Source organism: Anabrus simplex, chromosome 13 (assembly GCF_040414725.1).
Source record: "Anabrus simplex isolate iqAnaSimp1 chromosome 13, ASM4041472v1, whole genome shotgun sequence".
Taxonomy (NCBI): domain Eukaryota; kingdom Metazoa; phylum Arthropoda; class Insecta; order Orthoptera; family Tettigoniidae; genus Anabrus; species Anabrus simplex.
Window position 1 is genome coordinate 17,602,494 of NC_090277.1, and position 13,802 is coordinate 17,616,295.

General features: G+C 40.6%; 1 protein-coding gene across 3 annotated transcripts in view; it reads left to right on the top strand.

The window, feature by feature from the left end:
• The window catches only part of LOC136885139 (zinc finger protein 37), a 144,700-nt gene that overhangs the window by 61,388 nt on the left and 69,510 nt on the right, over positions 1–13,802 (top strand). For all 3 annotated transcript variants that reach the window (XM_067157608.2, XM_067157605.2, XM_067157607.2), the window contains exon 5: positions 8,668–9,018. In XM_067157608.2, the coding sequence (XP_067013709.1) occupies positions 8,668–9,018 (351 nt within the window). The remainder of the gene's footprint in view (positions 1–8,667; positions 9,019–13,802) is intronic.

Here is a 13,802-nt window from a genome sequence, read left to right on the forward strand (position 1 = left end):
CCACCACGCAGGGAACACCATGGGTTGCTTTTACATGCGCGTAGTACCACTATGTTGGGTACCAAATAGGTTTGTGATTAGTAGCAAACGAGAGCAAAACGGCTTTAACAGTACCTGTGATTAGTAGCACTATCTGAGCGACACCATGGCGTGAGGGAACCCATGGTTCTGGCTTGCCTATGATTAGTACCCACTACCCCACAGCGCGGGATAGTACGAGTCCCTGTGGTTAGTACCCTTATGTGATGAACGCCATAGGTTTTCGTTGCCTGTAAATGGCGCCGCAATGTGCGAAAAAGTATAGGTCTATAATACATGTGCAAATTTCATTACCTGTGAGTAGTACCATAATGTGTGGAATACCGCGAGTCTATGCTACTCTTGATTAGTACCGCAACATGACAAATACCATGGTTCTACTGTCCTACAGGCAAATGCTGACATGTACCTTGATTAAGGCCACGGCTGCTTCCTTCCCACTCGTAGGCCTTTCCTATCCCATCGTCGCCATAAGACTTAACTGTGTCAGTGCAACGTAAAGCAAATAGCTAGCTCTCTACTTTCCTAGTGATAAGTACCATTGTGAGGGGCCGCTGACTTGGATTTTGGAGCCCTTTTGACTACGAGTATCAATTCAGTATTGTGCTTTAAAAGCAGTCCCTTGGTCAGTAATACTATTGTTCTACGCCAGCTTCTGTGCATGTGAGGCACTGTGGGTCGGTTCCACTGATTGTTTTAAATTCATATCCATCCATTCATTCTTCGTCCTCACATTTTGAATTGTGGTCACTGGATGTTTTTCGGCTTTTAATTTGTCATTTCGTCTCGTTTTGTACCATTAGGGGCCGATGACCTAGATGTTAGGCCCCTTTAAACAACAAGCATCATCATCATCATCAACGTCAACCTTCAGGTTTGTTTACCAACAAACATTCTCTTCGCAGCCATTGCCCAAAGCCATGCTCTTTCTATTTCCCATGATACACAACAGTTTTCTCTCTCTTCTCCAGTGTTCACTGTACCTATAGAGCACCACTTCACCAGGCTGTTCTGCAGACCAGTGTCCAAGAATCCACAGAGGAGTCTTTATGTTGAACGCCTCTTTGGCTATTTTTGTATAAAAGTAAATGTATATTGGCAGGCTGGTGGACTCTAGCATTGGCAGGGAACACATCTCTCTCCTAGAAGTAATACGATTGAATTTCCTAATTATCGTAATTTATGCTGAGTGAGCATATGCAAGTTTTACCGGAAGTGGGATAATGATAATAAGATGTGAAAGTATGATGTGTAGATGAGATGGAGGTTCTCAAATTTCTTGGACATCGATTTAAAAAGAACTTTGATTCTGCAGAAGAGCCTCGTAAGCCCGTTGTTCTTTGTCAAATGGTAAACTTGGCCAGAAGTTGCCGATGGCTGACGTTTCGTATGCTGCCGATAAATCCACAAAGGCATTCATATCCATCCCTTATAAACTGTGTGACATTCAGTGCAGTTTTAACTCTTTGAGCGCCAAGGGATGATTTTTCATTCCTTTGTTAACTCGCCAAAAGTGCCAGGAATGATATTTCATCCCTCATGTAGACTCGTTTAGAAACCGTCGTAGTTCTTCCTATTCCGTTAGATGGTAGCACATATCAGTATATTCTTATCAAGGAAGATGTGTAGTCTCCAAATTTACCACTAGGAGCCACATAAAATTATTTGTTTTCGTGTGACGAATATTTAAAAGTGTGAAGGTCGTGTTCACACATCTTGCACACATGTCAACACTGATGGTTACTTACGGGACGACGTATATATAAATAATGATGATGATCTAACTGATTGCATATATAGTTTAGTGAATGACGATTACTGTGTTGTGTCAGAAAGTGAACTGGACTTCATAATAATGTTGAAAACACTTCTGGTGAGGTTACAGTCAGTGATAGCAACCTGAAAACGATTTTGTAAGTGGAACACCACCAATTACCGTGGTTAGAGATAATTCGGAAACTAATGAAGATTTCTATTGTAATATTGGTATTAACAATATCGTGCATTTGCCGTTATTCAGTGAAGTTACCCCTGATAGTGATTTACCATACCAAACATCTCACCCTTTCCTTGAGTTACCTGGACCGAAACATGCCCCTCCCTCTGATATTTATATCATATTATCACTCCAAATAACATCATTTCATCCAATACGACAGTCAGGAGGTTGTACTATAAGGAATACCATCAGCTAGTGTCTCATACTGTTTTTAGAACTATGTATTTGCCTTAAAATGTGGATTTTCATTCATTGAATTTAAAATTTTTAAATTCATCATTTATTTTAATTTGAACTATAAATGTTTTTAGGTATAAAGTGCCATTAATTCAAAGGAACATTCCTTTTATATAATAGAAAAAGTTTCACAGAGAATGGGTATAAATTGAGAGAGATGATTTTTTTCTAGAGAGTTGAAAATGGGACAAAATGTGGGTGGCACTCTTGGCTACGCACGGCACAGAGAGGGTTAATCAGGATAGAACGGTAAAAGTAAAGGTTCAGTCATGGGTAAAGTGCAATTTGGAATCAATCTTTTCAGTAATTTGAAGTGCTATGCATGGTTCGCTTCCTTACCGGGTTTCAGTAGGGCAATTACTCTATTCCTTTTCCATATCCTTTGTATCGGACTTCTGGTCATACAGTTGTTGAAGAGCTACAAAACCTATTCCTTGGTTTTTGATTCAGAATGCTTCATCTGTTCTTATCGGATGTTATCCAGCCTCCCGACTTTGCATTCTTTAACACTTTCACTACCAGCTGCCTGCTGGCGCCCAGCTAGTTTTAAAAAGCCGCCTACTTGACAGCAGAGTTCTACATTAGAGAATATTAATTCAAATTTCTATACAACCTACATACAGTGTGAATGAAATTTTGAAAATACCTTCAGGAAGGGTCTTAGTAAACCTGTATCAATGTTCTCTCTAGAATCTCTCTAATGGGTGCCCTGCCCAGCCGTTTTCACTATCATATGTGATAATATTTCAAGTTGTTTACGTCACAGTGACACGGATAGGTCTTATGGCAACGATGGGATGGGAAAGTGCTAAGAGTGGGAAGGACCCAGCCATGGCCTTAATTAAGGTACCCAGTGTGAAAATGGGAAGCTACAGAAAATAATTTTCAGGGCTCCTGACAGTGGGGTTCGAAACCACTATCTCCTGAATGCAAACTGACGGTTGTGCGCTCCTAACTTCACGGCCAACTTGCACGGTTTACGTAATATTAATACATATTTTAGTCGTTGGGTTTTCCTAATTAAAAGGTAAATACTGTAAAACTGTTTATTGAAATGAAAGATCTTCATTATTGTCAGCATAATTGCTAGAGTTACATTGGAATTTAAATGTTCAGCTTATCATGTAGAGTCGTGAGCGAGCGGTGTCTAGATTAGCTGAAATCGCATGCGGGACGTAACAAACCCGTCTGGCAGTAGAACACTAGAAGTTCAAAATACTCTGTTATGTCTTCTTTGCGATAACACTAAAATAGTTCAGTTTTGTAGTTAATGTTTACCTGTCTAATATTATTGTCAATGCACTGAAGGGAATAAATTGAAATTTTATTATATTCATTTTTTACGTTGTATTCCCTGCCCAGCTTCTCGTTCAACCACACAGCTGACGAAAATTTCTGGGAAGAACACTGCTGGAGTGTGTGATATTGTGTATCACACACCCCTGGATGAAGTGGTGCCCTGCAATTCTGGCAAAACCATTTGGGTTCACTAATAATTTTCCTTTCCTGACAAACTTAACTTTTTCTTGTACAGTTGTTGCTGGGAACTGTTGTAATGTATGTCCATCTGGTCTGAAGGGTGGATCACTTGCAGGAACCCTGCAAGGAGGTGGTTGGGGTTGCTGATATTCCCTACCTATATGTCAATCAGGTGATTCCATCAGCACCAAGTGTTTGCTATTTCAGACTTCGGTTCCTCTAGATGTGTTGGAGAGGAAGAAATTCCTGGGGCTTGTCTTTATTACTGGTACTACTCTACGGGCCACAGAAGACGACCTTACTCCTGTACAGGAGCGAAGGTGTTAATAGTCTTGTTCAATTCCATCATGAGGTAGTTCCACGTACTGTGTATTTTGGGCATTCTGACTATGGGTTGCCTTTCCATTCAGGAGTAACTTATATGCAGTTTGATTTGTGTTGAGGTTAGGATCATTAAGCTCTCCATGCTTTGCGACTCTCTCTTGTCAGATCTAGATCTTCTACCATCCTGATCCACTGCTCTCTTTTTTCTGCACTTAGGCAGGTTATAGGATGTTTTCATGTTGTGTACAAAATTTCAATGACAACACGAACAATCTTTATTCAATAAACACTCCAACTACACATGAGATACAACTTAAATTTCTGTAAATTCACACATTGCTTTCTCAGAATACTTCCGTTTGCATAATATCTACACTATGTACAGAATCTATATTGTCAGTACACATTTGTGTAGCAAGAGTTTGTCAGACACAATGGTAATCTGATTATGCCTATTTATATTATTTACAAGCTTCTGAGTTGCCACGACACAAACTAAAGAACAAGAGTCTGTTTTGTAGTCTGAAGCACAGAGTTCTGAAGTATATCATTCTGCGAGAATACAGCTGTCACCATTGATTCTAGTGTTTATACCAGAGATTGTTAAGATGAAGTTTTTGAAAAGAGAATTCTCTTCCAGGCATCCGAGGTGAAGTTCCTTAGGTCCACAATTCAAAAAAACAAACTGGACAAGTTAAGGAATGATGTGGTTAGGAAGGAAGCTGGGAATGTTACATCATTGTTAGATCGGGTCAGCATGTCCAAACTGTGGTGGTTTGGGCATGTAATGAGGATGGAGCTAACAAGGACAGCATATGTTAACTTGGAGCGACATGTGGCAGGAAAATGGATGGTGGGAGGACCAAGAACCTATTGGATGGACATTGTAAGGATGGACATTGCAGATCGGGGAAGGACACTGGAGGATATCATTAACAACAGAACGTATCTCAATAAGACAGAATGGAAGAGGCCCGCCAACAGTAGCCGGGAAACTGGAACTGTAGAATGATGATGTAGACGATGGGCACATCCTGAGGTGAGACCTCTTGGTTAACTTCAGTCCACATTCTTAATAGGCAGTGCCTCTACGTGTCTGAAATTTGGTGTAGTAAACCGCTGGATGGTGATCTCTCCTCCTGCTGGCTCTCCTCCTTATATGAGTATACCCATTGAGTGGTCTGGTCGCTGCTGTCTGTTTGCCGGCCAGGACTTGCTGTCACAAACTGAAGCGTTCCTCTCGCAGCGCACCAGTTTCAAATTGGGCACCACAACAGTTGCCAGCCTGGATTGTTTCTTTGCCGAAGGGGTTTTCTTTGAATAAAGTTTTATATTCCATGAACTGAGCCGGTAGGTCTGAGGTGAAACCGAAGACCCGTGGTATGGATATTCTGGAGCATTTCTTCACAGCTTCAGTAAATGTATAATTAAATTCATTCAGGTGTTGGCTCTACAGTAGATGCTTCAGCATCTCGGTGAACTTTGGCCTGTCAGCCTTCGTGAAATTATATCTTCTACGGAAAAGAATGTTGTTGGATCTTACTGCAGTATATTCTTTACATTATTGGTATTGGACTACAGGGGTTATAGCCTCTTCTCCATCCATCACTATTAAAGGATGCTGGCGGTGTAGCATCACAAATAAGAGCTAGTTGATTTGTACATGCCCATTCCTAAAGTGCAGTGCCGTCAGACTCGTAGCTCCAAACGGTTAAACTCCCCTGTCTGTGTGTGTTGCTTCTGAAAGTTGGATGGACCAAACAAGTGGCTGTGCAGCTTGCGTTCAAACCCCACTGTCGGCAGCCCTGAAGATGGTTTTCCATAGTTTTTCACACCAGGCTAATGCTGGGGCTGTACCTTAATTAAGACCACGATCACTTCTTTCCCACCCCTCGCCCTTTCCTATCCGGTCATTGCTAGAATACCTGTCTGTGTCAGTGCGATGTAAAATAAATTGATAAAAAGAAAAGTTTGAAGGTTTTTTGACTATGAATTCAATGGTGGGTGGCTTATATGGAGATGAGATTGTGCATTTATTGATCTGTATGGTGGGGAATTCAGTATCATTTTCCTCTGTGAAGGCTGTTGATTGGATATGAAAAAAGGTAGGATAAGGATGGCCCTTCCATATTTATCATGGGGTCTCTCAACAGCGAGATGCATTTCACTGTCTGTGTGTGTGTCTCCTGCTCGTGTGGGATGTGACTTTCCTGTTGTAAGAGAGAGAATTGTGAACTCTGTGATGGTGTCGTTTAATTAATGATAAGTTATGGAAAAGATGGATTCGACGAAAAGGGACTGTGACCTAGGACCCTCCAGGACTGTGAGGAAACTAAGAGCTCCAGTGGATCAGGAGACAGTATGAATAGCCATGCTGAAGAATAACAGAACTTCTATGAGACTTTCCAGTTACAGCTAAAAAGGTATCACAGCAGGATTGTGCTTCAAGAACGAAGAGGGGAAGTTGGGGCTGAACAGAAATCATAATTGTTGAATCCTTGTCTGGTATTTCAAGAAACTACTGAACTGTGATAGTCTGCAGGAAACCCCAGAAATGGAGCGATCCCATTCTACAGTATGTGACTGGAAGCTGCCTGAAGAATACAGAGTAATCCATATGTTTTGAGGAACAAAGCTACAGGCGAGAATGAAGAAGAGAGGTACAAGGACAGGGCGAGATGGAGAGCAACTGGAAATGGTGGTGATGAGTTCATGCTCCAAACATAAAGTACAAATGTGGGGGCGGAGCAAGTAGGAAGCAGTCTGAGGGAATACGACATTTACTCTAGCGGACAAAGACCTCAGCAACAGAAATGAGATCCATCAGAACTGTTGAGTCAAAAGACCTAAAGGGACAAGATCAGAAACGAAGAGCAGGCTCTTACGAGTTTCGGATCAGTAGCGGTCGCTTAACTCGTGCAACCTTCAGCTGACAGCTGTCAATCACCTGCACGTGTAATTGTGTGTTTAGGCCTACTGAGTAGATTTGCTGAGTTACGAAAACAGAAAGTTCAGTACCTCGAAGACTCTTCAAGGAACATGCCCTCCGCAACAGCTACTACTGTTGCGTTCCAACATCCTCATTTTAAAATTTCCAAGTTCTTTGAAATCGATGAATCGGCGGTTTACCCATTTCTGTAGCAACAGAGTCGATTCTTCGACGCATTTTTATTTCTTCGTTTAGTAGTATTATTCCGCAAACAGATGGTGTGACATGTCTTGTCTTGTGATCCTAGAAGTTTACAGATGTTTCTTACTTATTTTCATCATAGAAACAATCTCCTTGTGTGTGTTTCCTTGGAAACAGATGAGCGACTCGCTGCTATACGAATGGCGCTGTACTTGTTATCGCTACTGCTCTTATGTTGAGGCTTTAATTATATGTATTGGCGAATTAAAAGTGCACCTTTGTTATAGTTATTTCCGTCTACAATATTTTCGTTTTAGTTAGCTTGTACTGTATGTAACATAGCTGCTGTAATAACATTTACTAGAACAAGTTCGTGCACCTACGTAGGTTATAGGCCTAACATGGCTCATATACCAATCAAATATTATTGCATAGACTTGAAACTTTCACATGTATTATGTATATATATGTCCATCATTTTTGTATATCTTTGATTTTGTGTTTTCATGTTTCATCTCTTATTTTACGTTGTTTGAATTTTGATATTGCTCATGAAATATTAATTCCACCATTTTCAAGTCTGTTTCTTTTCTTATGAAGTCTCAAACAAAAGTTAATGTTACACCATCTGAATCTGTGGTTTATGAGCTTTCCAATGATATGCAACAGTGCCATGGAACATCGTTCACAATAGGATGAAAATAAGAATCCACTTGGTAGGTAAATATCACACAAAGTGGTTGCTGGTACAGAATTTAACATTGTCGGTTCTATGGTTAATAAAAGACTAGGGGATCTGCCATCTGGTTGCCAACAGCACTAATACAGATGAATGGATTGATTGATTGATTGATTGATTGATTGATTGATTGATTGATTGATTGATTGATTGATTGATTGATTGATTGATTGATTGATTGATTGATTGATTGATTTTTATATGATAGTTCTAATATATTGTGTTTACTACATATTAAACAATATAATATTTGAATTAAACTCCTATTCTTAACCCTGTATTGTATAGGAATGTCAAGGGACTGCATGAAAAGTTTGAATCATTAACCAAGTTCTGCCATATAAGTTTTAAAAATTATTATTAAAACTTTATTTTTTTAAATGTGCCCCCAATTTGAATTGGAAATGCAATTGGTTTGCCACCCTATTACCCCAACAGTTTAATTTTCAGGATGTAGGTTAAACTAATTTTTTAAGTACGAAAATACTCTTAGTATTCTAGAAACTGACTGTACATTTTGTAAGCAAATTAAGTTCATTCTCAAGTATTTGTTTTATAAAATTTGTATATTGCGAACTGTACCTATAAATTTTAAATGTATTTTCCGTTCATAATTTACCATCTTACCTTTAAATTTTGGTGGCCCACAATTCATTTCCTGGATACAGTTGAAGTTGTTAGTGTAATGTGGAGCATGTTTCATTTCTGTGCCTGTTGCAGGATGCATGTGAAGTCCGAGGTGAACTCGGACGAATATTCGCACGTGTGTCAAGTGTGCGGCCAGAACTTCGCTTCGGACGCGGACCTCCTGGCTCACATGGAAACGCACGCCCGGTACCAGCCGCACCGCTGTATGCTGTGCGGGGAATGTTTCCTGGACGGGGCGAGCGTCGCCGCCCACGTCCGCAAGCGTCACGCCAAGAACATCCCACCCAACGCCTGCACGCTCTGCGGTAAGACGTGTCGCGATCGTCGCTCTCTCCAGAAGCACACCTGGGTCCACTCGGCTGAGAGATGCTTTGCCTGCCAAGAATGTGGCAAGCGTTTCCACAGCCGTGCCAGACTTAAGAGGTAAAGTGAGCCTCATCTACAACTCTTATTCCTATCGTCTTCTATCAGTGTTGGTGTGGTCCAGACTCTCTACTCTATGGGTGGCGTACACCGCCTTGGATTATATTGTAGCATGTCCTCTTCTTCTCCTTTCTCTCTGCTTAAGCAGGTCATTTACAGGCCCTCTTCCAATCGTCTCTTTTTTCGCTACAGTCTATCGTTCATCACTGTCTCCCATTGTAGTCCTCTCCAATTTACGTCTTTCTCCACCTGATTCCTTCATTTTGTTCGTGGTCTTCCAGTTGATCTTCTTTCAGATTCTGTCCATTCCACAGCTCTTCTTGGTAATCTTTCTTGACCCATTCTTTTGACGTAGCCGAACCATTTCAGCCTATTTCTCTCCATAGTATCTTTTAGGGGGTTGATCTCTAGCGTGTTCCGTATTGTTTCATTTCTTATCTTGTCCCTCTTCGTTTTACCCAAGATCCCTAGCAGAAAGTGCATCTCTGTCGATTGTATTCTACTCAGATATCTTTTTGTCCAAGTCCAGCATAGGTCAGTAATTTTTCATAGGTAAATAATTTCCAATTTCTAATTGTGTATAATATACAGTAATAAAATTTTGAGCAATTTCCTATCCTCTCTGAAAATGATTCCTTGATGTTTCCCCTCCCAGTTAGCTTACTTCGTAGGTATTTAAAAGCATCTACTTTAAGAATTTTTCCATTACACCTAACATCCTTCATTTTTCTGTTTCTTCTCCTGATTTTCATTACCGAGCTTGATAGCTGCAGTCGCTTAAGTGCGGCCAGTATCCGGTATTCGGGAGATGGTGGGGTTCGAACCCCACTGTCGGCAGCCCTGAAGATGGTTTTCTGTGGTTGCCCATTTTCACACCAGGCTGTACCTTAATTAAGGCCACGGCTGCTTCCTTCCCACTCCTAGCCCTTCCCTGTCCCATCGTCGCCATAAGACCTATCTGTGTCGGTGAGACGTAAAGCAACTTGCAAAAAATAAACATTTTTATTACAGTAGAACCTCGATTATACGTTCCCGGAAACTACGTTTTCCCGCATTATTCGTTCAAATTGTGTGGTCCTGCGAGCATCCTAATTAAATCACATTGTAAAAATCCTGCATTATCCGTTCCTTAAAGAAACTATTTCCTATATCAACCGTCCAGAAATTTCAGTCCCATCAACGCTAAATCCTCGATCACACGTTTTTCAAGAATCTGTATCTCACGAAAGGACGACTCCGGCATACTTACGGATCTTGATAACGTCCCGTCATTGCGGTAATTTGAGGAACTGACATAAGGGACCATCTTAGCATTGCCTTCGGATGGTATTATTCAGAGAATTGCACTCATAAAGCAGTGTGTGTCCACAACAATAGGATTTCGACAGCTCTACTTGAAGACGGAACGAGTTTCGTCAAATTTTCATACTTGCAAAACATCTACATTATGTCCAGGGTTAGATGTTTTTTTTTTCTTTTTTTTTCGTTTGTTTTTTTACTTTTTTCAAATGTATTACTGAAAAGGTTTTCGGTTCTTCCCTCATGGCACTGTATGGTCACTGAGCTTTCAGGCAGAAATTGAAACCGCTCCTTCTTAAGTAACACAAATTCAGCGTTTTAATATTATCGTATACGATTATGTTCACAATTAAGTTATCGAGACCAGAACAGATGTTCCACCTTACATACATAAAGCCATGGGAGGTTTTGGGATTGCCTATTACTGTTTTGGTCCTAATATAAGACTGGGTATTTTACGTTTTTGTGTTAAAATGTTATAAAAACTGCAGTCGTTCTATCCGCGCACGTTACATTTAAAAACTTTGTATCATTTCGCACTCGTACCGACTTGTACAGCGAGCGTGCTTTCCAGCTGAGCTCAAGGTCGTGAATAACCACAATTTCGGAAGTTTTAATTTCTTTTTTTTTCCAATTTGATTGTGATTATTTCTTTCTTTATTCAAATCAGAAGTACAATAGAATAATACTACATTTAAAAGAAACAAACTATATACACAAATATATACAAGTAAAAGGTCTACAATAATATATGTCATACAGATGTCACACCGATTTAGCCCAAAATTTGGCCACTTCAAGGGCATTTGGATTGGCCAGCACCAAGTCTTCCCTTGTGCAGTTTGATGGACACAGGGGGCAGCCGGTTGTCTGAAGTTCACCATAGTCACAAAAGGCCGTATCGATGGGGAAGTTCCATATTTGTAGATTCGCTCTGGTTCTACCCACTCCAGATCTAAGTCTGTTTAAAGACCTCCATGTCAACCAGTCTTCGGTGTGACCAGGAGGCAGCACTTCCCGTGGTTCCATCCATTTCGAAAGGCCAGGGGTCTTTTGTTTCCATTTGGTAATCCTGACTTTGTCTGATGATGCTTCCAGGTGTTGTGATGATGTTAAAAAGGCTTTCCTGGACTTCAGTCTTCGTTGGGCAGGTTGATATCCAGAGTGTGGATGTGAAGGCATTAAATTTGTTTTAAGCCATTCGTTATTAGCAGCGACCTCTCTCCTGACATCACAAGGAGCAATACTGGCAAGGTGATTGATTTTCTCGAGAGGAGTTGGCTTCAGGACACCAGTAATTATTCTACAGCCTTCATTGAGTGCCACATCAATCTGTTTTGATGGGCAGATTTGTACCACGCTGGACAGGCATATTCACCGGCAGAGTAACATAAGGCTAGTGCAGTAGTTCTAACAGTTTGTGGGTGTGTGCCCCAAATAGATCCAACAAGTTTTCTAAGTAGTGTGTTCCTGGAAGAGCCCTTTTGTTTTACATTCATACAGTGTACCTTGAAGGTGAGACTGCGATCGAGAGTGACGCCCAAATATTTGGGACGGAAGCAGTGGTCTAGCGTAGCTCCATTCCATGTCACAACAAGTTTCCTGTTGGCTTGTCGATGTCGTAATGGAATGCACAAACTTGGGTTTTGCTCGGGTTTGGCACAAGTTGGTTTTGATCATAGTAGTTGCTGAGTTCTTCTAGGGCAGCTTTCAGGGTGCATTCTATCGCTTCAAAACTATCTGACTGGACAGCAAGAGCAAGATCATCAGCATAGATAAAACTCTTGGTGTCTTGAGGCTGTGGCTGATCATTTGTGTATATATTAAATAACAAAGGCGCCAGTACACTTCCTTGAGGCAAGCCGTTCTTTTGAGTTCACCAACGACCTTGCCGACCCTGAAATTCAACAAAGAATTGACGGTTATGAAGAAGTGTAGCTGCCAGTCGTGTTAATTCAAGATCTTTAGTAAGATTGTGACTTTTTTTAACAGGAGTCAATGGTTTACCGTGTCATACGCCGCTGTGAGGTCAACAAATGCGACGGCTGTGACTTTTTTTAACTCAAAGCCATCTTCAGTGTGCTGAGTTAGATGCAAAATCTGGGAGGTGCAATTTCTTCCAGGTCGAAATCCTGACTACTGTGGAATAAGAAGTGGGTCAATAACTTCAGTAAGGCGATTCAAAATCATTCGTTCCATGATTTTATACAAGTGGTCTATAACTTTTTGGATCTTCAGGGTTTTTGCCTGGTTTTTTGGTGAATAATTCCACGAGCCACAACTTTGTTCCAGAACTGAAGTGCTTTATTTGCTCAGTGCAGATATCGTCCAAACCTGCAGCTTTACCACTTTTGCACATTGTAATACCAGTTTCTAATTCAGTGAGACTAAATGGTCTGGCTAAAGTACTGATAACCTCAGATTCTTCGGTCACAATTTTTGACTCTGATTTCCTAATAGTTGATCGTGACTTGCCATTATTGTGAAGCAATATGATTGGCTGTGACATTAGCGTGGGCTGAACATTTAGTTGGGTCACTGTTCAGTTTTTTCAGAAGTCTCCAAGCCTTTTCACTATTAACTGAGAAATATGTTTTCTCCATCAGTTTCAACCAAGTTTTCCTTTTGTTTTCTGAGATTGAAGAGAGTAAGTCATGTCCAGCTGAAATTGTCTCTTTGCTGAAAGGGTTCACTTCGAAGAGGGCAAGGTACTTCGCTAGGTAGACTTTTGAATCAGCAGTTAAACTTTGGTAGTAGTGTATTCTGCAACCTCTGGGTATTGATAAACATGAGGCTCTTGATACTGCATCAACAAAAGTGTCATAAGATTCTGGTTCTGGAGATATCTCCTTTATAAAGCTGTCAAGTGTATTGCTAAATTTTTCCCAGTTAGCGTTTTTGAAGTTAAACCTTCTCCGAAAAGGTACTGTAATCGGTCGTGTTACAGTGGTTATTTGGCACATAATAGGGCGATGTTGAGAGTTGGGTAGGGGAGAACAGACTGATTTCGCACACTGCTGAGATACATGTTCACTGGCAGAAATAAGGTCTGGATTGTAACCACGTTTCCATCGACCATTGTTGAAACTTGGTAGAACCTTACTGTCATGTATAAGGTTAAGTTGGAAATTATCAGCCCACAGCAATACAGCATCCCCATTTCCATCATGTGCATAACCCCAAACTGTACTATGACTGTTGAAATTTGTAATTTTCTTGTAAAAGTTATCAGGGGGATTAAAGGAAAAATCAATACCTGGTGGCTTGTACACTGATGAGATTACTAATTACTAAGCTCATCTATTATTATTTCAATGTTATTGTGATCTGTTACAGATGTTGACAAGAACTGAATGTCAGGATGAACAAATATTGCACTTCCGTATTGACTATGTGGTCTTTCAGCCACAAGTCGTAAACCAGCAATTTTGGGTCGTTGGTGGTCACTTCTGTGTGTTTCTTAAATTCAAAGCACGTCACAGTTA